A 27,955-nucleotide genomic window follows, 5' to 3' on the forward strand; every position below is an offset into this window, starting at 1 on the left:
AATCTCTCCTCCTCCCTCCTCCCCGCCGCCGCCGCCGCGCCCTACCTTACCGCCAGCCAGCCCCCTCAACCCCCTTCCTCCTCCTCCTCCTCCTCCACGCGCGGCGCGGCTGTCATCTCCGTCCGCCCCCTCTCCTCGTCGCGGCGAATCGATCGTGCTCCTCCCGTCCCCGCCCCGTCCGCCGTCTCGGGTTTTTGAGGTATGAGCTCGTTCCCGTCCCTCCACCGATTGGTTGCTCGAGCCTCCGCGGTTTCTCGGCGCGCACGGACTAGATCCGCTCCCGGCCGAGGGAGATACGCTCGATTGCTTTAGAGTTCGCTGCTTACTGGGTGCTGTTACTCCATTGATGATGTCTGCGTCTCCTCTAGTAGTTGTCTAATCTGCGTGTTACTCCCTTGATTGATGATGCTTGCGTACCGTCGATCCGTGCTTGTATGTATTAGTAAGTATTTAGCTCGGCTGTTACTCCATTGAATTTCTGTGTGGCATATGCGAAGATGAGACACGGAAAACCCCACTAGTGCAGGAGGGCGTCTTGCTCTTTGGCAGCAAGGTTGCCAAACGCATATTCTTGGGCGTATCTGCCGCTGCCTAACAAAGCAGTAGCTTTGCCGCCACAGACGGCCCAAAGCTGGCTGCCTCCGGTGTAGCCGCAGCTGAAAAATCACCTTTTTCATCTTGTATAAGGCACGTGGTAGATGTCCAATTAATTCTCGGAGCCGCACGTGCCGCCCTTCCTGCTGTTTCTTGCGCCGCGTCGCTTGGGAAGGGCTGCGCTATGAGTATGCTGCGTGCCAGCCGTTGCCGATGGAGGAAATAAAGCGCGCCGGAGGCCTTCCAGATACGATCACACTTTCAGATCTCCCAGCTGTTGCAGCGATGACGTGGGAGTGTTTGAGGTTCTCATTTGTGGGGTTAGTTTCCTTTGAGTTGCCAACATGTGGCATTGGCATTAAATGAGCAGTTCTCGAGGAATTTGGGCGCATACGCTAGAGAATTAAGGCCTTCCAGTTGGGAGAATCTAGAAGGGGAGGTGGAACTAGCACGTGCGTTGGCCAGTTTTTATCCTTTCTTTTTGTTTCCTGTTTCCTTGGTTAAATTATTTTTAGAGATGTGAGTAATTAATAAACTAAAAGATGGGGAGTAGCTAATACTGCTGCTGCTGTATGTGCGTTGGTTGTCAAGTGCCTTACTCTTTAAATTCACATGGATACAGTTCTCCACTTTATACTTTAGTTGCTCATATTCACGTCTCCCTTTTAGTATGAAAGTGCTATTTAATTATCTAATAGATACATGATTTTTTTGCAGGAGTGCAGATTGTATAATACTGAGGCTCAGTTGTTTGCATCTGGATTGAGGAGTTTCTGTTTGTAACCTGACTACACTGTTCAATGGGTTCCAAGAGGACTTGTCTTCTGATCACTTACTCTCCGGAGATAGTAGATGGCGTGCCTTTGTATGTGTCATCTAATTGCCTGCCTGTAAAAGCTTCCAAGTATGAACCTGCTGGTCATTCTTTCCATGCGGTCGCACTGAAGCTCCGTGGTCTTGATGAGAAAGAAGACACTGAAACTGATGATCGTAGTGTGTCATCAGATGACAAGAGCCAAGATTTTTCTGCTGGTTCAGATAACTTCAGCAGCAAAGGAAAGAAGAAGTCTGGTTCTGGAAGTCAACAACAAGATCACTATGCATTGCTTGGATTGGGCAACTTGCGGTTCTTGGCCACCGAAGATCAGATTCGGAAGAGTTACCGTGACATGGCTCTTAAACATCATCCAGACAAGCAGGCTGCTCTTCTTCTCCATGAGACAACAGAGGCAGCAAAGCAAGCAAAGAAGGATGAGATAGAGAGCCATTTCAAGGCCATACAGGAAGCTTACGAGGTCCTCATGGATCCTACCAAGAGAAGGATTTTTGACTCAACTGATGAGTTTGATGATGATATCCCAACTGACTGTGCACCGCAAGACTTCTTTAAGGTCTTCGGACCAGCCTTCATGAGGAATGGCCGATGGTCTGTTACCCAGCCAATTCCTTCTTTGGGAGATGATGCTACTCCTGTAGTGGATGTTGACCAGTTCTACAATTTCTGGTATAACTTCAAGAGTTGGAGGGAATTTCCACATGAAGATGAGTATGACTTGGAGCAAGCTGAGTCTCGTGAACACAAGAGATGGATGGAGAGGCAGAATGCGAAGATACAAGAGAAGGCCAAAAAGGTAGAGTATACGCGAGTACGTAATCTTGTTGACAATGCGTACAGGAAAGACCCAAGGATCCAGAGGAGAAAGGAGCAGGAGAAGGCTGAGAAACAGAGGAGAAAGGAGGCAAAATACATGGCCAAGAAACTGCAGGAGGAGGAAGCTGCAAGGGCTGCAGAAGAGGAAAGGAAGAGGAAAGAAGAGGAGGCGAAGATAGCCGCAGCAGCTGCTGACATTCGAAAGAAGTTGAAGGAAAAGGAGAAGAAGTTGCTACGCAAAGAGAAAAATCGCCTGCGCGCACTTGTGGGCCAGGTAGTTGGTGAGTCCCACTTCAGTCTGTCAAAGGAGGATGTTGAAACAGTATGCACATCACATGATTTTGAACAGTTGAAGAAACTCTGTGATATTATGGAGGACAAGGATACAGCTGAAAAGGCCAGGTTGCTGAGAGGTGCACTGAGCAAAGAAGAAAACTCCTCGAATACCTCAAAAGAAGAGAAAATTCATGCCAATGGTGTGGCGGATTCTACTCCAAAATCCACTGTCCCACAAGGCACTCCAAAATCCACAGCCCCACAAGTCATTACACTAGGCAACTATGAGAAAAAAGAGAAAGAGTGGGGAAAGGAAGAGGTTGAATTGCTTAGGAAAGCTATACATAAGTATCCGAAGGGAACTAACAAGAGGTGGGAGGTTATTTCAGAGTTTATTGGTACTGGTAGATCTGCTGACGAGATTTTGAAGGCCACAAAAACCATTCTTCTGCAGAAGCCAGACTCTGCTAAAGCTTTTGACTCGTTCCTTGAGAAACGCAAAGCAGCTCCATCTATTGTATCGCCTCTTTCCACAAGAGATGAGACGGCTGGTGGTTCAACTGTGGGAACTGGCACTGAACCATCCAAGGCGGCTGAACAACCTGCTGCCAGCAGCAGTCAGACAGCTAAGGAGAAAATTGGTGATGATCCTGTCCTGGAAGAAGCACCTTCTGCAACAGATCCAGATGCCTGGTCAGAGGCCCAGGTGCTGGCCCTTGTTCAAGCTTTGAAGGCGTTTCCCAAGGATGCAAACCAAAGATGGGAGCGAGTAGCTGCTGCTGTCCCTGGTAAAACAGTGGTGCAGTGCAAGAAAAAGGTTGCGTCAATGAGGACGAACTTCCGGACCAAGAAGGCGGAGTAGAAGCAGATCACCACTGAGGTACTTTTGCAATTAGTAGCTGAGAGAAGCTAGTCTTTGAACAGCATTATTCTATTTATTCTATACTAGATACGTTCATTTGACCTTTGATGCCATTTACATTTCTCCCATGTCGTCCTGTATCTGATCCTGATCAGAGTGTTATCTTTTACATTCCTGTAGATGTTTTGTTATTCAATGTTGATCATGAACATTATGCTTGACTCCATGTCCATGGTGTGCTGTAGTTATTTGTACCACAAGATCCTGTCGGATTATATCTTTGTTGTAGAACCTGTGGCATGCGCTTAGACTGTCTTGTATATGATGTTATTTATGTCCTTCAGTATTTAGAGTAGATGCTGTCAATTTTTCAGGTGATGCATGCCATGTTTAAATTGCTACCATGCTTGCGGTTTTCTTGATCAGGACGGTCTTTGTGCTGCAGCTGGCTTGTCTTTGTTTCTCTGTCTCTATATATAGTAGGTCTGGTTCTGGTAAAAAAATAATTCGCCCATGATATGTTTATCTGAAATTAGAAAGCTGCAAAAACCAGTATAATGTTGTTTACCAGCACATGCTATAAATTAAACTAACTAGTAACTAGTCATGATCTTAATTGGTATCCTGGCATGAGTTGGGAGTATTATTATCACACAGGTTGGGTGGATTGCTGTTGGATACCCTTTACCCAGTTATATATCTTGCTAAACCTTGTCTCTCGTGTTGTTTACAGGCTACACAAGAAGAAGATTGGTCGATTGCCTTTTGAAGACCCTGGGGCTCGCTTGCTGGTGACTTTCTGGATGGTGGAGACGACGAGGCTTTGTGGTCAAGACCCAGCTGGTTTGTTACCAGGAGCGAGTCCCTGAAGTCGCTGATGATCGAGGCAGCTATTGAGAGAGAAGAGAGAAAGATAGAAGCTTAGATCAAAATTTTGAGTTATGGAAAATTACATACCTACCTTATGATTTATCGCGATGATGTTCCCCTGCATACAGTATACTTCTAGCTGATGCCTGCTATATTGGTTATGAATTTATGCTGACGTTATTCTTGTTACGCTAGTCATCGTTAAGATTGTGGAAGTTGAGTATCAGTTTCGCTATGTTGTTCTCTTGATGTCTTGCTGCTTTAGCTCATGATTTTAATCTTGTGTCTACCTAGACAGATGGCGACAGTAATTTTTTGTTGCTGCAAAAAAGCACAGGCAAAGGGCTGGCTGTCAAATTTTGTGCTCAGCAGACATTTCCACTGCTTGAGCGGAAGGCTCGTGGTGTGTTTCTAAACTAAAATGCATCTTCCGCCGCTGAGTTATGTAGCTTAAAAAACGCTCTTATATTGTGGGACGGCGACTTAGGGAGTACAGGACAGAAAGGAGAGGAGATATGGGCAGGATCTGAATCTGAATGTTTTGCTCTTGTCTGCTGCACCGTGCGTGCAGTGAAGTTTCAGGTTCAGTTGAGTTGAGTTCAGGAGCCAACCAAGCCTCTGTCTCATTCCTTCTTCCCATGTGCTGTATCACTAGCTATCCTATGTTGCATTGCTCTTGCTGGGATTACGGCCGGCTGCAGGGTATCCTGGGGACGGACCGTACCCGAACTGCTGCGCGGCCATCTCCACCCTCTCTAAGACAAGTGAGTTTGGAAAGGGGTTCAGTTCAGATAGAAAACGTAGGCTATGTGACAAGGTCAGATGAGTAACGTAGGGTAGGTATGTCCGTGGACGATAGGCTCTCATGTCCCGACATTTTGGGATTAGTCAATACGTCCACAAATGGTCGCTATCACAAAAATTCATATAAAGACATTCCAAAAAATTCTGAAATTATTTGACAACATACCTCTACAACTTAGAAACAATTCAGCTCAAAACTAGATGTACATTTAGAGATTCAAAAAAGAAAAATTCAAATGTGAATAATGGCAACTTTGGGTGAGTAGTATTTTGACATTATTCATATGCAATTTTGTCTTTTTTTTTTGTTTCTATTAGTGTAGGTCAAATTAGGAGCTGAAGCTTCTTGGGCTTATTAGGCTCTGTGTGCTCGGGATGTAATTGACCTTTTGATTCGGTAGGAATTACATATATAATTGTTATATATCGCCTGCAGTGAGCGATACGGGCCAATCGCCCATAGATACTTCGGCGCATATATGTGTTTGTTTACTGCCATCCCGGTTCTTATGCGGACGGAACTTTCCAGCCAAGTTTTTTGTGCTTTCTTCAGCCTTTTACATTATCTTCCTTTCCTTTCAGCCTTTTACATTATCATTTTATAAATTAATTTTATACAATAATATATTTTTAATATATTATGAACATTTTTTAAATACACATTGAACTTTTTTCAAATACATGTTGAATTTTTTAACATATGTTTAAAAACAATTCAAATACATGTTGAACATTTTTTCTTACTCGTCTAATTTTCAAAAAATTGTTAACATTTTTCAATCCATAAATATTTTTAAGTTTCACAATTTTTAAAAGTTCATGAATTTTTTAACATATGTTGAAAAGAAATTAATACATGTTGAACATTTTGTCTAAAAAATCATGAACATTTGTAAATTCATAAATATTTTTTAAGGTTCATAATTTTAAAAATTTCATGAACTTTTTCTAAATTTGTAATCTGTAGAAGTCATGAACATCTTTTGGAATTTACCTTTTTGACTTTGTGTTCTTTTTTGAAGATTAACAAAAATTACAAACATGGATTCATGGTGTAAGCGACAAGTGACAATTTGAAAGAATGGCGGCCATGCACAAGTCTTGACGTTTAAAGCGTGCAACATGTAGACTCTCCAAAGTGAGTTTCTGTTGAGTCATTATATACACTGCTTAAAGTACTACTCCACTATGTCATATATTTGGTGTCCTGTCTATAATGTTTTGAGGACAACTATGCTCCTTATGTCATATATTTGTTTGTTCATGTAACGTTGTTTGTTATCAATAAAATGTGTGATTACTCTAGTACTTCCAAGTCACATAAACATAACAAAAGTCATACACCATGTGTGTGATTGTTTTGAAGCTTGATCAGGTACACATTTGAATCACACAAAATAAATATTGTTGACATCTCATACATTCTACAATCTCCACTGAGTTGCACCTAACCTTGAAAATACTATATCAACAAGGGCGCACATTAATACATCATACTACATTAAGAAACATAAATAAGATACATTACATACACATGCTTAGTTTGCTATTGTTGAATTGTGTTTTCTTGTGCATATTTTATAATCTTCTACAGGAAGTTAGCCACAAAAAGGTCAAAAAGTAGACAAAATATAATTATCTAATTAGGATTACCGTAGTCTACCATAATGGCAAACTCACACTAAGAATATAAAACTATTTTAGAAAATAATGTAATATTTTTGCTTGCTTAGATTTTGGTGAAATCCACTATACAATAATAATTACGAGCAAACAATTTAATAAAAATATGACAAAATATAGTGAAATGTAGCACACCAAAATATATTTGTAGTGATAAATATTTAAATGATATTAAATTATATGACATAAATGACCTTATATACATACATGTAGTTAAAATTGTTAATTTTGTTAGATATACTTGATAAACAAAATTTAAAATGATACATGGAAGAGTGTATCAGTAAGAATGACACACACACACACACAATGATGAGATGAGTTATGATTAAGTAAAAGAGTTTAGTATAAATAAGTTAACCATTGAAAGAAAGTGCAAACACCCTCTGAACTTTCACATTTGGAGCACATCACCCCTAAACTACAAACCGGGATCTTAATCCGCTGAACTAGCCAAAACCGAACAAATCACCCCCTGAGTGTGGTTTTAGCGGTTTGGAACACTGGTTTATCTACATGGTAGGGGTAATTAATCAACTACCCCGAATCTGGGCTAAGGTTGGTGTTTGATTCCGAATTTCATATGCAGATCCACATCAATTTCAATATACATCATTTAAATTAATCATAATATTTCTGCATGAAACTTGTTTAATAGGTAATGCAGTTCCTGATCAATCCATGCAAGCCAATGATCCTAGCGTTGTCAAGGCCTGGTTCGAAGAAGAATATCACTACTCTTGTCAAAACATTTGGAGAATGTCGCCCGGTGAGGTAACTTGCAAACTTAGTAAACAATATCTTGCCATCTTATACACGTCTTAGTTGAATAAGTACAAGTCAGTTATACAACTTTAGTAACCATATTTTTTGTTTCAGTTATAGACATTTAGTAATCATATTTTTCATGTCTATATCATCAAATGTCAAAAGATATAAAAAGACTATATGCAGGAGTGTTGCGTGTATTTCATTAGATAGTAAGAAAAGTACAACACCATAGAAAGGCATCATACAATGACCCAACAAACAAAGCAAAATGTCAAAAGATCATCCACATATCATTGTTACCTTGATGAAAGGAGTAACCAAAAAACATGTTTTAGAATATCTTGTGGTAGGTAACAAAATTTACATAATCTGTTTTCAGGTTCTAACCACAGGGACAGATATGACAACACTAAGATGCCTCGTGGCAATGCGAACGTCCTCACCACAATCCTAAAGCTGGTCAATGAGTATGATCTGTATGGAAGCGTGGCCTTCCCCAGACATCACAACCAGGCCGACTTCCCGAAGATTTATTGCCTCACCACGAAAACAAAGGACTGCAGAATGTCATATCAACCATGTTTTAGCTTCAGCATCTTATTTTGAGTTCCTGACGGGAAACACTGGTTATCTCCTGTCGGGTGTCTTCATCAATCCTGCTCTTGTTGAGCCTTTCAGCCTTACACCGACCGAGGTCAACTTAAGCTTCAGTTCTCTGATAATGACAATCACCTGATGCTTTCGTGTTGCCATAGAAAATAAAAGATAAACATAACTTAATATTGGCAATCCTATGGCCTTTAGGCTGCGACGCACATGCTCTCGATCATCGCCACCAAGAACGGCAGTCCGGTCGACATTACGAATTTAAGCATTCATCTTGTTTTTCCACATCCCATGTTGCAAATTTGCAATGCACTAGTTGTGTCTGAAAGTCCATGTAACTGCTGAAAGTGCGGTTCAGTTGAGTTAGCTCAGGAGCCAACCAAGACTTCGTCTCCTTACTTCTTCCCATTGGTTAGCTATTCTATGTGGCATTGCTCTTGCTGCACATGGCCATGACCATACGCTGGAGCTGCGGCTCATCGCAGGCAGGGGATCCTGATGACGTACGCCCGACTGGCCATACCCGAACTACTGCGCGACCATCTGCAGGAGGCCGCCATGCACGGCTCCTTGAGCGCACCATCACCCTCTCCTCTCCATCCTCGCCCACCAACGCCAGTGGAAGGTACCTGTAACGCCCCGAGACCGTTGTGCCGGGTGTCTCTCAGTTATTCGCTGTCGTTGCCATGTCTTTTGCTTGCGTGTTGCATTTCATCATGTCATCATGTGCATTGCATCATCATGTTTTTGAAACTTGCATCCGTCCTGGTCTTCCGGTTCTCTCCGTGTCCGTTCTGAGCCCAACCACACTCGCACGCGCCCGCGGCATGTCCGAAATAGTATTTTATAAGTGGCCGGAAAATGTTCTCGGAATGGGATGAGAGTTGGCGTGCGGTCTTGTTATAGTGTAGGTAGACCGCGTGCCAAGTTTCACCGCAATTGGAGTCCGTTTGATGCCCCAACGGATATTTATAGCGGCAATATAGTCGGTCTATCGTCAGACGTTTTCGGGTCTCCGAAAACTGTTGCCGGGCTTTCCCTCTCTTTCCTCCCTAGACCGTCTTCACTTTTCACTACCTATCCACCAGACCCAACCTAACCTCTCTCGTCAGCCCGCGGCCCTCATCCGAAATTCCGAAAAATTCTGAAATTATTTGACAACATACTTCTACAACTTGGAAACAATTCAACTCAAAACTGGATGTACATTTAGAGATTCAAAAAAGGAAAAATCGATCACATCAAGATGTGTGTGTACAATTTCTTTTGAGAATATTTGAACATGTTTTACATTTTTTTTTAAATTGATCACACCTAATATGAGATCCTATACTAGTCTCCCCGGGTTAATTTGCGGGTCCGTTCGGTTTTGTACCACACTAACGGCTAATGGGCGCCTTGCCGCGCCATTTTTAACATATGAGTTTTCCCCCGCTTATATAATGAATTTTTTTCCCTGGGCTTATTAGGCTCTGTGTGGTCGGGATGTAATTGACCATTCTATTTGGTAGCGAATTACAGACACAATTGTTATATATCGCCTGTAGGGAGCGATACAGGACAATCGCCAATCGTTTCTTCAGGTATACATGCGTTTCAGGAACTTGGGTTCTTCCTTTTCCTTCCTTTCAGCCTTTTACACTATCATTTTTTTTATAAATATAGTTTCTATACATGAATATTTTTTAAATAGACGTTGAATTATTTAAAATACATATTGAACCTTTTTCAAGTACACGTGGAACGTTTTTAAAATATGTAAAAAATATTGAACATTTTCTGTCACGAGCCTAATTTTCTAAAATTCGTGAACATTTTTAAATCCATAAATTTTTTGAAGTTTCATAATTTTTAAATTTTCATGAATTTTTTTAACATATGTTGAAAAAAAATTCAAATACACTTGAACATATTTGGTTACTCATCTAATTTTTTAAAATTCATGACCATTTGTAAATCCATAAACATTTTTAAGTTTCACAATTATTAAAATTTCATGAACTGTTTTTAATCTTTTAATCATTCTGTAAAAGTCATGAACAACTTTTGGAATTCATATTTTTGAATAGTGTTTTTTTAAAATTCTTTGAATGTTAACAAAAATTACAAACTTTTTTGTAATCCACAAATGTTTTCTAAACATTATAGTTCAGAAAGCGCATAATTTGGATAGTTTGTTCGAAAATTATGAAGGTTTGAATTTGTATCATACGCTAGCACAACGAATGCAATTGCTTGTTGCTTGCGGAGTGACCCTACCTGCTTTTCAAGCGAATAGTGCTCATACTGTGCCTTGCTTGTTTGTGAATGATCCGATGATAGGGAGCTTATAGCATCCCCAATAGATTACCAATAAAACTCCACCAATAACCACTTATTTGTGCTCTACAATAACACTTCTGTGGTTATTGGGGATAGACGCTCGCAGATCCCCCAATAACCCCACTCCCAATAAACAACATGACATACGGGGCCAGTTGTCAATTGGATACCCCTCTCTATGTTTGTTGGTGGCATGGCGGAGGGTGGTGGTGGCTATTTGTGGCGACGGACGATGGATTGGTGATGCTGTCGGCAGCAGACGGTAGCACGACGATGGCATGTAGTGGCATGGTGGTCTGACAGGCGACAACGAGGGTGATGTGGTGGTCCAGAGGGCGGAACCAGTGGTGGGGTGGGCGACGACAATGGTGGCCCGGGAGGTAGTGGACGATGACGGTGTGGTGGTCCAACATGAATTGTCAGTTTACATGTATTGGGAGAGAGCCAACTTCCCTCCATACAGATAAGTGGGGTTGGGTTTTTTTATGATCATCAAAAAATTATTAAGAAAAAGGGAGCTGTTGAAGATTACCTTAGTAACCTTATTGTAACTTTAATGATTTATCCCAGCAACAAAAGACGTGTAGGCACCGACACATATATACAAACACCCACCCGGCCATTATGAGTTCCTGCACATGAACCCATGAGGCAAAACCAACAATTCAGACACATACCGGGCTCGTAGGTAACCCAAATCTTGGATTCACCTTAGTGTTTTAGAAGATTGGGTTCATATCTGTTTCGTGGAAATACGAAGATCGACATCGTCACAGGCAAACCATTCGAAACTACACTATCATACTTTGAGTGCTGAGTTTTAAGTATGAATGCATCCGTGCACTTTATTTTAAAAGGGTAAAAAATGGTATTCAAGAATTTCGATTTCAACAACTAGTGTCAAATCTTCTTTTTTTCGCGAATACGCAAAGCTTGAGTATCTTTTCATTGATAGAAGAAAATAGAATGAGTACATGGGGGTACAACACAAGTCAGGAATGCAAGAAGGCGTGAACAAGGTGCCTAGAGCAGAGAGAATGGGTGCTCGGCCCATACAAGCAAACAACACAACAAAACCCCTAACTTGAGAGGAAATCCTAACCTACCTAGCAACCGACAACCACAAATTCATAACCGGGGACGCCGCGAGAGACGACGCCTACAAGAAGGATAACGACACCGTGGCGCCATCCATGTCCGATCCAAAGAATTAGACCTAGGGTTTCCCCCGGTGCTCGAAGAGGGGCGCAGAGGGAGGCCATGGCAATGCCTCCAACTAGTGTCAGAACCGTCGTGTATCGGTTTGGAGTTTCCCATCTTTCCAATTAATCACCTTACCGGTTCTTCTTAGACACACCATTCAAACATTCTGAAAAATTTCTTCTATCCATAGACATCTAGAGCTAGGCTCTTCAAGGAGTACAAGGAGGTGTAGCGAGAAAAGTCAGCTGACACTGACATCCAATTAACCTGTGATGATTCAAACATATTCAAGTAGACTGCTATAATCAAGGTTTGTACTGATGCCTGATTGATACCCATGGTGATGTAGGAGTAAGCAATATCAACTTTGTTCTACTTATGCCTCTTATTGGTGTTTCCGTTGTTAGGGCCCATCGGAGACACCCTTTGAAGGTGGCGTATTTCACCTTGCATTCTCAGTTCCTGGTTAGTATCTTCTAGTCCTCTACTTCATGACTAAGATTTTCCACCCAAATGTTCACTTCAAGGTTACTTCTATGTTGCTTCCTTTCAAATAGGCATTTATTTTATTTGGGGGTTTGAGTTTTTGGCCTTGTTCAAGGTTGGCCGAATCATGGTTTTCTTGGTTTCTTCTTATATTCATTTTTTCATGGGATAAACTTAATCAATGTTCTGCAAATATAAACCCGTTTGATACTATGATTTGATAGGTTTGCAATGTTCAAATTTCCTGCAATACATATATACATAAAAGTACCCCATGCGCTCATTTATGTGAGCATAGCAATCAGTACCTATTGTTAAATCCAAAACTAAGGGGCAATGTCTCTTTCAACTTTTATTATCTTTCTAGACAGGTGAAATATGCATGGATACATTCTGTTTGTGGAGCTATAATTAATCGCCTTGCATGGACTGCGTGGAGCCCTGCACGAACCCTAGATTTTGTTTGCAGAGCTATACTCGCCTTGATGGCCCATCCGGAAGCAGATAGCCCACTTAATTGTGACAGGTAGCTTCATACCCTACACATGAATTCTTTGTAACTGCATTACTCAATATTTTTCTGCTGATTTAGCTGTGTTTATCGGTCTGTGATGCATGGAAATTTTGACACCTTCAAGGTTCAACTCATTGATGATGTCACATCCCTAGCTTCTGGTACTGCCTGGCGTTTGCATTTTGTTGCATCATGTTTAAATTTTATTTAAGTTGAAATGGGGATTGATCAAACCCTAGCGTCAGAAAGAATTCAAATAGGATTAAATAAAATCTTTTTCAAATAACCCAAAATGCCTTTAAAAAATGTTCATGATTTAGGGAAAAAGGTGTAAACCTTATCCAATGATTATGCATATTTTGATTGGCATTTTGGTTTTTGAATTAAGTCACTAAGTATTTGAATTAGAGCTATGAATTCCTATAAATAATTCTATAGCTCCAATAACTCTGGAACTTTATGTGGGGCTCTGAAATAATTCAGTTTGCATCCACAAATAAGTTTAGAAGCAACAAAAATAATTTGGTTAGGAAACCAAATTCAAACATACTGCAGGAAATAGAAAGCAGAATTAAAATAGAAACCAGAGAGAGATGAAAAACCTACCCGGCCACTTACCTGCCAGCCCAAGTAGGCGGCCCAGCCCACCAGCACCCTGTCGTCGTCTCCCTCCCCTTGCCCCGAAGCAGCTGCGTGCCAGCAGCGCACCCGAGCCCATCCGATGCGCCTGGAGAAGCCCCGCGGACCTCCTCCCTCACCCCCATCTCTCTGGTCTCTCCATCACCCCTAGCTCCTCCCCGAGCTCCATCCGAGAGCAACCGCCGACCGCCGTCTCGCATACGCGTAGCCAACGTCCTCCTGTCGCCGCATCGCCGGGTCTAGAAGCTCCACCGTTGAGCACCTCATCTCCACACCGAAGGAAACGAGCCGGAGGGCTCCGCTTCGTCGCCAATGTTGCCATCTTCGCCGTCGGTGCCCGAAGGAAGTCACCATCGATTCGCTCCGTCCAGTGTGACCCAGTACTCGCCGTCGCCTCTGTTGGAACCTACGTGAGCCACCGCCCCTTCTCCCTCTCTCGCGAAACCGCTCTCCAGTGAAGTTCCCCGCCGTGGTCAAGCTTCGGCCGCCGCCGTAGCTCGCCGCCGGCGTTGTTTCCGGCCACCCGGCGGCCTCTTGTCCGGTCCAATGGATGCGGACGAGCAGGAGCTCCTCGCAGATCCCCTCGGCACGTCCAGCCGACGCCGCAGCGCGATTTCGGCGTGTCTCCGCCGCGCCGGATGGTCGCCGGCGGCCTCTTCCCGGCTGTGCTGACGTGGCTGGCTTAATTAGCCACTAATCACCGACCCGTGCCACTGACAGTGGGCCCTGCATGTTAATTAAACCTGAGCAGTTTAGTTAACTAGTTTAGCCATAGTGACACTGACATGTGGGTCCCGCGTGTCAGGTTTGACCGTGGCTGACCGTGTTGACCTGCTGATGTCACCCTGATGCAGAGCTAACGCATCAATGCATTTTCTGGATTTAGGCTGTTTTAAATAACCAGAAAATTCCATAAAATGTTTAAAACTTGAAAAATTCATAGAAAATCAACCATAACTCCAAATGAAATATTTTATATATGAAAAATGATCAGAAAAATTGAACCTATCCATCTGTACCATTTTCATGCATGTTAGAACAACTTAAGGCCACTGTTTAGGACAAATCAAATGAATGGTATTTAAATAACCACATGTGGAGTTTGAATTTGAACTTTGGGTTCAAACCAACTTCATTTAATTGTGTTGCTAGTTGCATTAGCTCAATCAACAACATATTGCCATGTCATTATCATGCATCATGTTATGCATTGCATTGATTGTGTTCCTTCTCTGTTGCCGGTGGTTGTCCCCTCTTGATAGACGTTGTACCAACGCTGTGATCGTTGACACCGATGAAGAGCTATATTATCTTCAGAAGTGCTAGGCAGGCAAAATCCCCTTGTTCATTCCAATATAATCCCACTCTCTCGCTCCTGCTCTCTTTTACTGCATTAGGACAACAACGATTCAACGGTTACATGCTGCGGTAGTTGAACCTCTTTCCTTGCATGATCTGTCATTGCCACAGTAAATAGATGAAACCCACTAGCATGAGTAGGAGTTGTTTGAGCCCTGGTGTGCCTACTCATTCATGCTTGTTTGTCATGCCTGCTACTGCTTAGAGTTGAGTCAGGTCTGATTCATCGGGGATGAACTAGAGGTGTGAGAACATGTCCTACTGTTGTGAGCTAAGTGTGTGAACACGATTTGGTAAAGGTATCGGTGAGAGGCCATGTAGGAGTACATGGTGGGTTGTCCCATTGAAACCGTCCTCAGGAACCGAGTTCTGTGTTTGTGATCCATGAACAATTACTACCACGCATTGGAATGCTTAAGTGCCCCTCTCGACTTATTAATCAACCTGATCTTTGTCCAGGAGTTGCAACTAGTTTCTGGTGTTTGTAGGTAGTGTTAGTAGTCTACCAAGTGGCACCCGGTACAGGTGGGCTTGGGACAGACTAGGCACAGTGGCACGGTGTACCAAGTGGCACCCGGATGGTGGGCTTGGGAACCCTGCTCACATCGTTTGGGGTCGTGAGCGACACCCCGGCCGGATCTCCTTGCGGATGGAACCCGAATAGGCGATAAACCTGGACGAGAGACTTGTGTGGTTAGTCAGGTCATGGCCGACTCCCTCGCCAGGCTTCCGCTTGAAGGTTGCTGAGATACACGATGTGTACATGGTGGTAAGTGGCGAGAGCGTGTGTGAAGAAGTACACCCATGCAGGGTTATCATTATCTATTCGAATAGCCGGATTCCTCGGATATGGAAACTTGGACCCCTTGCATAGTTCATAGACAAGTGAAAGTGGATACTCTAAAATGCGCAAGATAAGCGTGAGTGCTATGGATGGGGTTCTCGTAGGGAGACGGGAGCGGATCCATAGTGGTGTATTGGTATGGTGAATATGTGGACTCGTGTGCGCCACCTCAAAAGAGTTACTTCCATTCGTAGTTCAGGATACCCACCGAGTCAAAGCTGGCTTGCTGCAGTCAAACTCTACCACCCCCTTGTTGATACCGATGCATATGTAGATAGTTCTGATGTAAGTCTTGCTGGGTACATTTGTACTCACGTTTTCCTATTTTATGTTTTGCAGAGAGACGTCAGTCTCGCTAGTAGTTCCATGTGGACTTCGACGTTTAGCTTGATACCTCAGCTACGATCTTGTGCCCTTGGGAGGGTCTTGTAGATAGTCAGGCTTCTCAGCCTTCTTCAGTTGTAGTTGTCTGTACTCAGACAAGTTAAGATTCCGCATGTGCTTGTTGCTTGTATGCTCTGTATGTTGGGTCATGAGACCCATGTTTGTAATATCTCGCTCCTCGGAGCCTAATGAATAAATACTTTGAGTCGTAGAGTTTTGTTGTGATGCCATGTTGTATTTACACATATCGAGCATATTGTGTGTATGATTGAAATGCTTGGTATGTGTGGGATACGACAACCTAGTTGTTCATCCTTGGTAGCCTCTCTTATGGGGAAATGTAGTCTTGTGCTTCCATGAGCCATAGTAGTCCGCTACAGCCCGGTTCACCGGAGTCCTGCTAGCCCAGCACTACTGCTCCGGAACACTTGACTGGCCGGCATGTGATTCACTTTGTTCCTGTGTCTGTCCCTTCAGGGAAATGTCACACAGTGACATCCGGAGTCCTGCCTAGCCTGCTACAGCCCAGTTCACCGGAGTCCTGTTAGCCCAGTGCTATAGCCCGGATTCGCACGCTGCTGACTGACATGCTCGATGTTGATTCATGTATGCCTGTCCCCGTAAGTTAGTGCCACTTTGGGTTCACGACTAGTCATGTCGGCCTGGGTTCTCTGTCATATGGATGCTAGCAACACTATCATATACCTGAGCCAAAAGGCGCAAACGGTCCCGGGCCATGGTAAGGCGACACCCGTGGGAATACCGTGCGTGAGGCCGCAAAGTGATATGAGGTGTTACCGGATAGATCGATGTGACTTGGAATCGGGGTCCTGACAGTGTTGGTATCAGAGCCTGACTGCCTGTAGGTTTACCAAGACAAACCAGTCGAAGTTGTGTCTAGAAATGCTTTAGTTATGTAAGGCAATTGATTGTGGAAGGGAACGTAAGGCTCTTTTTACTCCTTTACCTTATGCCCTTCTGATCTGAGTCATCCTCTTCTCTTCTACGGGGATTAAGAACTAGGCCTTCTCATCTATCTATCAGGATGACGAGTTACTATGATAGAGACTTATAGGATTGATGGATTTAAGCCCCAGTTCAGTTTCTACTACTTCCATATGTTCATAGTTGGCCTCAGAACCTTGATATTGCGATGTTGAGTGGTTATGCCACCATTTTTGCAGGATGTCTCAAATCATTTTGAGCATTTACAGCTGTTATGCTGTCCGAGTCATCCCAGGTTTCTAAATAGCCTGATGCACTTGCAAATCTTTCCTCCATGTTCCCCTTGTATTTTTGGGCCAGATTAAGGACACTAATCGGTGTGTTGAGGTACTCTGTTGCCTTGACGTGTATGTTGGAGTTAGTATTATGACCCTAGGTGTCCTCGAGAACCACTCAGTAATTTAGCAATGCTTTCGTATCCCCAGTGTGATGATTCTGGCCACCATTCTCGGAAGCATCCAGTGATGCCATTTAGTAGTAGGTATTCTACTCCTGGGTTCCTGACCCAAGATTCGCTCTACTTACCTAGTGTAGATAGTGTTGCTCATACCTTTAGGATATTAGTAACCTTTGTGATAGCCTTCGAGGTCCGTGGTATCTCACTCTTCCAATACCATGAACCATCATGGCAGAAGTTCCTTTGAACCAAAAGATTACAACCAGGGTGCTCTTGAGGAGTACTCCATTCATGTTGTGACTCTGCCAATCCTACCCTTCTGCATGGGTTACCCAGAAGAAATGTTGAGCTTCGCTCGACATACTAATCTATGCATCCACAACTCAGAAACACATATGTTCCTTTGAGTTGTCTCTCTTTACTTGTATTCTGACCTTGTCTATCAATTGATAGTCGGGACTAGTTGTGCATTCGTGTTATCGATGCCTATTATTCTTTTGGTCCGTCAAGCCATTCTATTCCGGAATGGATAGGAGAAACAAACTCCAGCACCTCATCCATTTCTTGGGCTGGTCAAAGTAGTTGTATTTTCGCAGATCAAAATGCCAATCCAGCTTTTGCTCTGTTCTACCTCAGAGTATTACCCCCCTTTTGTCAGGATTGTCATGAGAATTGCACCATCTCTCATGAATTCTTGATGCAGTGATACTTCTTGCCATCATTTTTCATTCCTCGGTTCCGTGTTGTCGCAACCGGAATGCCGACAAGTGAACCATGATGTGTGAAATCAATACTCCTAGCAACCGTCTTGCTTGGTAGTTAATGGACATTAATATCTTTCTTAGCGTGTTGGTTATCGAATCACTAACTAGGATTGATCATGCTACCTTGTCCTTATCTCTGGTGCACTCTTCGATCTTTGAGTTAGGATTGAATCCCTTGCTCTTATGATCATATCATCTTGCCTTGAAAAGAAAGATTGTTCTCGAGCTTAGTAACATATCGGTGGTTCGTGATTTTCCGAATGTCTTCTCGGAAGTGTTACCAGGTTGTCACCTGACCGCTATGTTGAGTTCATGATCAAGTTGGTTTCTTGTAACCACCCCTTTCCCAAGAAGCTGTGTTGGTACCCCTGAGCTATTTGGTTAAACTAAACAACAACTTGGAGAGTTGGAAGATAAAAGTGTTGGAAATATGCCCTAGAGGCAATAATAAATTGGTTATTATTATATTTCCTTGTTCATGATAATCGTTTATTATCCATGCTAGAATTGTATTGATAGGAAACTCAGATACATGTGTGGATACATAGACAACACCATGTCCCTAGTAAGCCTCTAGTTGACTAGCTCGTTGATCAATAGATGGTTACGGTTTCCTGACCATGGAAATTGGATGTCGTTGATAACGGGATCACATCATTAGGAGAATGATGTGATGGACAAAGACCCAATCCTAAGCCTAGCACAAGATCATGTAGTTCGTATGCTAAAGCTTTTCTAATGTCAAGTATCATTTCCTTAGACCATGAGATTGTGCAACTCCCGAATACCGTAGGAGTGCTTTGGGTGTGCCAAACGTCACAACGTAACTGGGTGGCTATAAAGGTACACTACAGGTATCTCCGAAAGTGTCTGTTGGGTTGGCACGAATCGAGACTAGGATTTGACACTCCGTGTAAACGAAGAGGTATCTCTGGGCCCACTCGGTAGTACATCATCATAATGTGCACAATGTGATCAAGGAGTTGATCACGGGATGATGTGTTACGGAACGAGTAAAGAGACTTGCCAGTAACGAGATTGAACAAGGTATCGGGATACCGACGATCGAATCTCGGGCAAGTATCGTACCGCTAGACAAAGGGAATTGTATACGGGATTGATTAAGTCCTTGACATCGTGGTTCATCCGATGAGATCATCATGGAGCATGTGGGAACCAACATGGGTATCCAGATCCCGCTGTTGGTTATTGACCGGAGAGGTGTATCGGTCATGTCTGCATGTTTCCCGAACCCGTAGGGTCTACACACTTAAGGTTCGATGACGCTAGGGTTATAGGGAATAGATATACGTGGTTACCGAATGTTGTTCGGAGTCCCGTATGAAATCCCGGACATCACGAGGAGTTCCGGAATGGTCCGGAGGTAAAGATTTATATATGGGAAGTCCTGTTTTGGTCACCGGAAAGGTTTCGGTTGCTATCGGTAATGTACCGGGACCACCGGGAGGGCCCCGGGGTACACCAAGTGGGGCCACCGGCCCCAGAGGGCAGCATGGGCCAAGTGTGGGAGGGGACCAGCCCCAGATGGGCTGGTGCGCCCCCCCACAAGGGCCCAAGGCACCTAGGGTTTAGGGAGGGGGCGCCTCCACCTTACTTGGGGGGCAAGTCTCCCCCTCTCCCCCCCTTGGCCGCCGCCCAGATGGGCTTTGGGGCTGCCGCACCCCTTGGGGTGGGAACCCTAGAGGGGGCGCAGCCCCCTCCCTCTCCCCTATATATAGTTGAGGTCTTTGGGGCTGCCAACACAGGAGTTTTGACCTCTCCCTGGCGCAGCCCTACCTCTCTCCCTCCTCGTCTCTTGCGGTGCTTGGCGAAGCTCTGCTGGAGTACCATGCTCCTCCATCACCACCACGCCGTCGTGCTACTGTTGGATGGAGTCTTCCCCAACCTCTCCTTCTCCCTTGCTGGATCAAGGCGTAGGAGACGTCATCGGGCTGTACGTGTGTTGAACACGGAGGTGCCGTCCGTTCGGCACTAGGATCATCGGTGATTTGGATCACGACGAGTACGACTCCATCAACCCCGTTCACTTGAACGCTTCAGCTTAGCGATCTACAAGGGTATGTAGATGCACTCTCCTTCCCCTCGTTGCTAGATTACTCCATAGATTGATCTTGGTGATGCGTAGAAAATTTTGAATTTCTGCTACGTTCCCCAACAGTGGCATCATGAGCTAGGTCTATGCGTAGTTACTATGCACGAGTAGAACACAAAGTAGTTGTGGGCGTCGATATTGTCAATTATCTTGCCGTTACTAGTCTTATATTGATTCGGCGGCATCGTGGGATGAAGCGGCCTGGACCAACCTTACACGTACGCTTACGTGAGACCGGTTCCACCGACTGACATGCACTAGTTGCATAAGGTGGCTGGCGGGTGTTTGTCTCTCCCACTTTAGTCAGATCGGATTCGATGAACAGGGTCCTTATGAAGGGTAAGTAGAAATTGGCAATTCAAGTTGTGGTTTTGGCATAGGTAAGAAACGTTCTTGCTAGAAACATATAGCAGCCACATAAAAACTTGCAACAACAATTAGAGGACTCTAACTTGTTTTTGCAGCAAGTGTTTTGTGATGTGATATGGCCAAAGGATGTGATGAATGATATATATGTGATGTATGAGATCATGTTCTTGTAATAGGAATCACGACTTGCATGTCGATGAGTATGACAACCGACATGAGCCATAGGAGTTGTCTTTATTATTTGTATGACCTGCGTGTCATTGAGAAACGCCATGTAAATTACTTTACTTTATTGCTAAACGTGTTAGCCATAGTAGTAGAAGTAATAGTTGGCGAGCAACTTCGTGGAGACACGATGATGGAGATCATGGTGTCATGCCGGTGACAAGATGATCATGGAGCCCCAAGATGGAGATCAAAGGAGCTATATGATATTGGCCATATCATGCCACTATTATTTGATTGCATGTGATGTTTATCATGTTTTTGCATCTTGTTTACTTAGAACGACGGTAGTAAATAAGATGATCCCTCATAATAATTTCAAGAAAGTGTCCCCCCTAACTGTGCACCGTTGCGACAGTTCATTGTTTGGAAGCACCATGTGATGATCGGGTGTGATAGATTCCAACGTTCACATACAACGGGTGTAAGATAGATTTACACATGCAAACACTTAGGTTGACTTGACGAGCCTAGCATGTACAGACATGGCCTCGGAACACAGAAGACCGAAAGGTCGAACATGAGTCGTATAGAAGATACGATCAACATGAAGATGTTCACCGATGTTGACTAGTCCGTCTCACGTGATGATCGGACACAGCCTAGTTGACTCGGATCATGTAATCACTTAGATGACTAGAGGGATGTCTATCTGAGTGGGAGTTCATAAGATGAACTTAATTATCCTAAACATAGTCAAAAGGTCTTCGCAAATTATGTCATAGCTCGCACTTCAGTTCTACTGTTTACATATGTTCCTAGAGAAAATTTAGTTGAAAGATGATAGTAGCAATTATGCGGACTAGGTCCGTAAACTGAGGATTGTCCTCATTGCTTCATAGAAGGCTTATGTCCTTAATGCACCGCTCAGTGTGCTGAGCCTCGAATGTCGTCTGTGGATGTTGCGAACATCTGACATACACATTTTGATAACTACGTGATAGTTCAGTTAAACGGTTTAGAGTTGAGGTACCGAAGACATTTTGAAACGTCGCGAAACATATGAGATGTTTCGAGGGCTGAAATTGGGATTTTAGGCTCGTGCCCACGTCAAGAGGTATAAGACCTCCGACGATTTTCTTAGCCTGCAAACTAAGGGAGAAAAGCTCAATTGTTGAGCTTGTGCTCAGATTGTCTGAGTACAACAATCATTTGAATCGAGTGGGAGTTGATCTTCCAAATGAGATAGTGATGTTTCTCCGAAGTCATTACCACCAAGCTGCTGGAGCTTCGTGATGAACTATGATATATCAGGGACATATATGATGATCCTTGAGATATTCGTGATGTTTGACACCACAAAAGTAGAAATCAAGAAGGAGCATCAATTGTTGATGGTTGGTGAAACCACTAGTTTCAAGAAGGGCAAGGGCAAGAAGGGATACTTCATGAAACGGCAAATCAGCTGCTGCTCTAGTGAAGAAACCCAAGGTTGAACCCAAACCCGAGACTAAGTGCTTCTGTAATAAGGGGAACAACCACTGGAGCAGAATTACCCTAGATACTTGGTAGATGAGAAGGCTGGCAAGGTCGATAGAAGTATATTGGATATACATTGTGTTAATGTGTACTTTACTAGTACTCCTAGTAGCACCATGGTATTAGACACCGGTTCGGTTGCTAAGTGTTAGTAAACTCAAAATAAAAGGTTGCGGAGTAAACGGAGACTAGCTAAAGGTGAGCTGGCGATATGTGTTGGAAGTTTTTCCCAAGCTTGATGTGATCAAGCATCGCATGCTCCCTCTACCATCGAGATTGGTGTTTGCGTTGAGCATAGACATGATTGGATTATGTCTATCGCAATACGGTTATTCATTTAAGGAGAATAATGGTTACTTTGTTTATTTGAATAATACCTTCAATGGTCTTGCACCTGTAATGAATGGTTTATTGAATCTCGATCGTAGTGATACACATGTTCATGCCAAAAGATATAAGATAGTAATGATAGTACCACCTACTTGTGGCACTGCCATGTAAGTCATATCGGTATAAAACGCATGAAGAAGCTCCATGTTGATGGATCTTTGGGCTCACTCGTTTTTGAAAAATTTGAGACATGCGAACCATGTCTATTGGTGTATATGCATGAAGAAACTCCATGCAAATGGACCGTTTGGACTCACTTGATTTTGAATCACTTGAGACATGCAAATCATACCACATGGGCAAGATGACTGAAAGCCTCGTTTTCAGTAAAATGGAACTAGAAAGCAACATGTTGGAAGTAATACATTTTGATGTGTGCAGTCCAATGAGTGCTGAGGCGTGTAGTGGATATTGTTATGTTCTTACTTCACAGATGATTTGAGTAGATGTTGAGTACATTTACTTGATGAATCACGAGTCTGCATTATTGAAAGGTTCAAGTAATTTCAGGGTGAAGTTGAAAGATCGTCGTGACAAGAGGATAAAATATCTATGATATGATCATAGAGATGAATATCTGAATTACGAGTTTGGCACAGAATTAAGACATTGTGGAAATTGTTTCACAACTAATACAGCCTGGAACACCATAGTGTGATGGTGTGTCCGAACATCATAACTGCACCCTATTGGATATGATGCATACCATGATGTCTCTTATCGAATTACCACGATAGTTTATGGGTTAGGCATTAGAGACAACCACATTTACTTTAAATAGGGCACCACGTAATTCTGATGAGATGACACCGTATGAACTATGGTCTAGAGAAACCTAAGCTGTCATTTCTTAAAAGTTTGGGGCTGCGACGCTTATGTGGAAAAATTTCAGGCTGATAAGCTCGAAACCAAAGCGGATAAATGCATCTTCATAGGACACCCAAAACAGTTGGGTATACCTCCTGTCTCAGATCCGAAAGCAATAAGGAATTGTTTCTAGAATCGGGTCCTTTCTCGAGGAAAAGTTTCTCTCGAAAGAATTGAGTGGGAGGATGGTGGAGACTTGATGAGGTTATTGAACCGTCTCTTCAACTAGTGTGTGGCAGGGCACAGGGAGTTGTTCCTGTGGCACCTACACCAATTGAAGTGGAAGCTTATGATAGTGATCATGAAACTTCAGATCAAGTCACTACCAAACCTTGTGGGATGACAAGGATGCGTACTACTTCAGAGTGGTATGTAATCCTGTCTTGGAAGTCATGTTGCTAGACAACAATGAACCTACGAGCTATGGAGAAGCGATGGTGGGCCTGGATTCCAAAATGGCTCGAGGCCATATAATCCGAGAGAGGATCCATATATGAAAACAAAGTGTAGACTTTGGAAGAACTACTTGATGGTCGTAAGGCTGTTAGGTACATATGGATTTTAAAAGGAAGACGGACAATGATGCTAAGTATCACCATTAAGGAAGCTCGACTTGTCGTTAAGATGTTTTTCGACAAGTTCAAGGAGTTGACTACGATGAGACTTTCTCACTCGTAGCGATGCTAAGAGTCTGTTGGAATTATATTAGCGATTACTGCATTATTTATGAAATCTTGCAGATAGGATGTCAAAACATTGTTTCCTCGACGATTTTCTTGAGGAAAGGTTGTATGTGATACAACCGGAAGGTTGTGTCAATCCTGAAAGATGCTAATAAGTATGCAAAGCTCCAGCAATCCTTCTAAGGACTGGAGTAAGCATCTCGGAGTTGGAATGTATGCTTTGATGAGATGATCAAAGATTTTGGGTGTACACAAAGTTTATGAGAAACTTGTATTTCCAAAGAAGTGAGTGGGAGCACTATAGAATTTCTGATGAATATATGTTGTTGACATATTGTTGATCAGAAATGACGTAGAATTTCTGGAAAGCATATAGGGTTATTTGGAAAGTGTTTTTCAATGGAAAGCCTGGATTAAGCTACTTGAACATTGAGCATCAAGATCTATAAGGATAGATCAAAATGCTTAATGGTACTTTCAAATGAGCACATACCTTGACATGATCTTGAAGGTGTTCAAGATGGATCAGTCAAAGAAGGAGTTCTTGCCTGAGTTGTAAGGTATGAAGTTAAGACTTAAAGCTCGACCACGACAGAAGAAAGAGGAAGGACGAAGGTCGTCCCCTATGCTTTTGTCATAGGCTCTATACAGTATGCCATGCTGAGTACCGCACCTGATGTGTGCCTTGCCACATATCTGGCAAGAGGGTACAAAGGTAATCTAGGAGTAGATCACCAGATAGCGGTCTAAATTATCCTTAGAGGAATAAGGATATGTTTCTCGGTTATGGAGGTGATAAAGAGTTCGACGTAAAGAGTTACGTCGATGCAAGCTTAACACCTATCCGGATAGCTCTGAGTAGAGATACCGGATACGTATATTGGAGCAACAATTTAGAATAGCTCTAAGTAGAACAGTTATTTGAAATGGCTCCAAATGTAGCGTAGTAGTTGCATCTACAAGATGACATAGAAATTTGCGAAGTACATACGGATCTGAATGTTGCAGACCCGTTGACTGAAACCTCTCTCACAAGCATAACATGATCAAACCCAGAACTCTTTGGGTGTTAGTCACATGGGGATGTGACCTTGAGTGTTAATCACATATCGATGTGAACTGGATTATTGACTCTAGTGCAAGTGGGAGATTGTTGGAAATATGCCCTAGAGGCAATAATAAATTGGTTATTATTATATTTCCTTGTTCATGATAATCGTTTATTATCCATGCTAGAATTGTATTGATAGGAAACTCAGATACATGTGTGGATACATAGACAACACCATGTCCCTAGTAAGCCTCTAGTTGACTAGCTCGTTGATTAATAGATGGTTACGGTTTCCTGACCATGGACATTGGATGTCGTTGATAATGGGATCACATCATTAGGAGAATGATGTGATGGACAAAGACCCAATCCTAAGCCTAGCACAAGATCATGTAGTTCGTATGCTAAAGCTTTTCTAATGTCAAGTATCATTTCCTTAGACCATGAGATTGTGCAACTCCCGGATACCGTAGGAGTGCTTTGGGTGTGCCAAACGTCACAACGTAACTGGGTGGCTATAAAGGTACACTACATGTATCTCCGAAAGTGTCTGTTGGGTTGGCACGAATCGAGACTGGGATTTGACACTCCGTGTAAACGGAGAGGTATCTTTGGGCCCACTCGGTAGGACATCATCATAATGTGCACAATGTGATCAAGGAGTTGATCACGGGATGATGTGTTACGGAACAAGTAAAGAGACTTGCCAGTAACGAGATTGAACAAGGTATCGGGATACCGACGATCGAATCTCGGGCAAGTATCGTACTGCTAGACAAAGGGAATTGTATACGGGATTGATTAAGTCCTTGACATCGTGGTTCATCCGATGAGATCATTGTGGAGCATGTGGGAGACAACATGGGTATCCAGATCCCGCTGTTGGTTATTGACCGGAGAGGTGTCTCGGTCATGTCTGCATGTTTCCCGAACCCGTAGGGTCTACACACTTAAGGTTCGATGACGCTAGGGTTATAGGGAATAGATATACATGGTTACCGAATGTTGTTCGGAGTCCCGGATGAAATCCCGGACATCACGAGGAGTTCCGGAATGGTCCGGAGGTAAAGATTTATATATGGGAAGTCCTGTTTTGGTTACCGGAAAGGTTTCGGTTGCTATCGGTAATGTACCGGGACCACCGGGAGGGTCCCGGGGGTCCACCAAGTGGGGCCACCAGCCCCAGAGGGCAGCATGGGCCAAGTGTGGGAGGGGACCAGCCCCAGATGGGCTGGTGCGCCCCCCACAAGGGCCCACGGCGCCTAGGGTTTAGGAAGGGGGCGCCTGCACCTTACTTGGGGGGCAAGTCTCCCCCTCTCCCCCCCTTGGCCGCCGCCCAGATGGGCTTTGGGGCTGCCGCACCCCTTGGGGTGGGAACCCTAGAGGGGGCGCAGCCCCCTCCCTCTCCCCTATATATAGTTGAGGTCTTTGGGGCTGCCAACACAGGAGTTTTGACCTCTCCCTGGCGCAGCCCTACTTCTCTCCCTCCTCGTCTCTTGCGGTGCTTGGCAAAGCCCTGCTGGAGTACCACACTCCTCCATCACCACCACACCGTCGTGCTGCTGCTGGATGGAGTCTTCCCCAACCTCTCCTTATCCCCTTGCTGGATCAAGGCGTAGGAGACGTCATCGGGCTGTACGTGTGTTGAACACGGAGGTGCCGTCCGTTCGGCACTAGGATCATCGGTTATTTGGATCACGACGAGTACGACTCCATCAACCCCGTTCACTTGAACGCTTTCGCTTAGCGATCTACAAGGGTATGTAGATGCACTCTCCTTCCCCTCGTGGCTAGATTACTCCATAGATTGATCTTGGTGATGCGTAGAAACTTTTGAATTTCTGCTACGTTCCCCAACAAAAAGCTTGTCTGACTTAGTTCGTGTTAAGGGATATCTTTTGTGTGTGTGTGTGTGTGTGTGTTGAAGAAGGATGATATCTTCATCGATTGGTCCTCGTGATCAATTGTTGGATCTATTGTCTTGTCCAAACTTTGATTTGGGTGTGGGCTATCCTCAAATCAAATCAGAACCAACGATGTTCGTAATGTTGTCTTACTCGAGGTTGATTCCTAGGGCATACACCATTGCATCCTTTGGTCTGACCAATGCTATCACCTTGTTCACATAGCCGTGGAATTCCATCTTCATGGGAACCTGGATGAACTGTTGTTGAGCCCATCGACAACATTCTTATCTTGTCCATGATTCATGTTGAACATCTAAGTAGTATTGGAAACTTTTATAAGCATTATCTTCACGTCCCGTTCATGAAGCATATGTTCGGATGAAAGAAGTGACTTCCTCGAATACATGTGCATTTGATGCAAGTTGCCGCCGTGAATTCGAGAAAGTCAATGTTGCTTCCTCTGGAATCATCCCAAGTCAGTCATACACGTGCGAAGTATGCTATGGTTTGACAGGCTCGCTACCTCCATTCCATGTGCATCTCCTAGTACCCCAAGCCACTGATTGATTTGTTCATGGAAAAGAAGCTCCTTCTTAAGACCCGGGGCTTATATAAGGACTTCGATATCCTCGATGATGGTTCCCCACCTGGACTCGATAGTGCTTTATTATAAGACTACTACATGGTCATGCTTGTCTGGGACAGCATGTTCATGTGGCAGAACCAGCTCATGTTTTGGAGCTTACTACCATAGTCCATTTCCCGAGAATCTCGCAACGCCATCTCGTTGATGGGTGTTGTAAACTTTCATTTTCTTCTAGATTCAATGAGTCTGGA

General features: G+C 43.6%; 1 protein-coding gene across 1 annotated transcript; it reads left to right on the plus strand.

The window, feature by feature from the left end:
• Positions 1-6: 6 nt before the first annotated feature.
• Positions 7-4,502, plus strand: LOC119293703 (dnaJ homolog subfamily C member 2-like). The gene is made up of 3 exons (XM_037572084.1): positions 7-199; positions 1,312-3,401; positions 4,117-4,502. Exon 2 carries the CDS (start codon positions 1,395-1,397, stop codon positions 3,381-3,383), a length of 1,989 nt encoding a protein of 662 aa, XP_037427981.1. The 5' UTR covers positions 7-199; positions 1,312-1,394; the 3' UTR covers positions 3,384-3,401; positions 4,117-4,502.
• Positions 4,503-27,955: the final 23,453 nt, after the last annotated feature.

Source organism: Triticum dicoccoides, chromosome 1A, assembly GCF_002162155.2.
Source record: "Triticum dicoccoides isolate Atlit2015 ecotype Zavitan chromosome 1A, WEW_v2.0, whole genome shotgun sequence".
Classification (NCBI taxonomy): domain Eukaryota; kingdom Viridiplantae; phylum Streptophyta; class Magnoliopsida; order Poales; family Poaceae; genus Triticum; species Triticum dicoccoides.

Excerpts from the sequence above, each read along its gene's own strand:
- LOC119293703 (XM_037572084.1), top strand. The coding sequence starts at position 1,395 with ATGGGTTCCAAGAGGACTTGTCTTCTGATCACTTACTCTCCGGAGATA.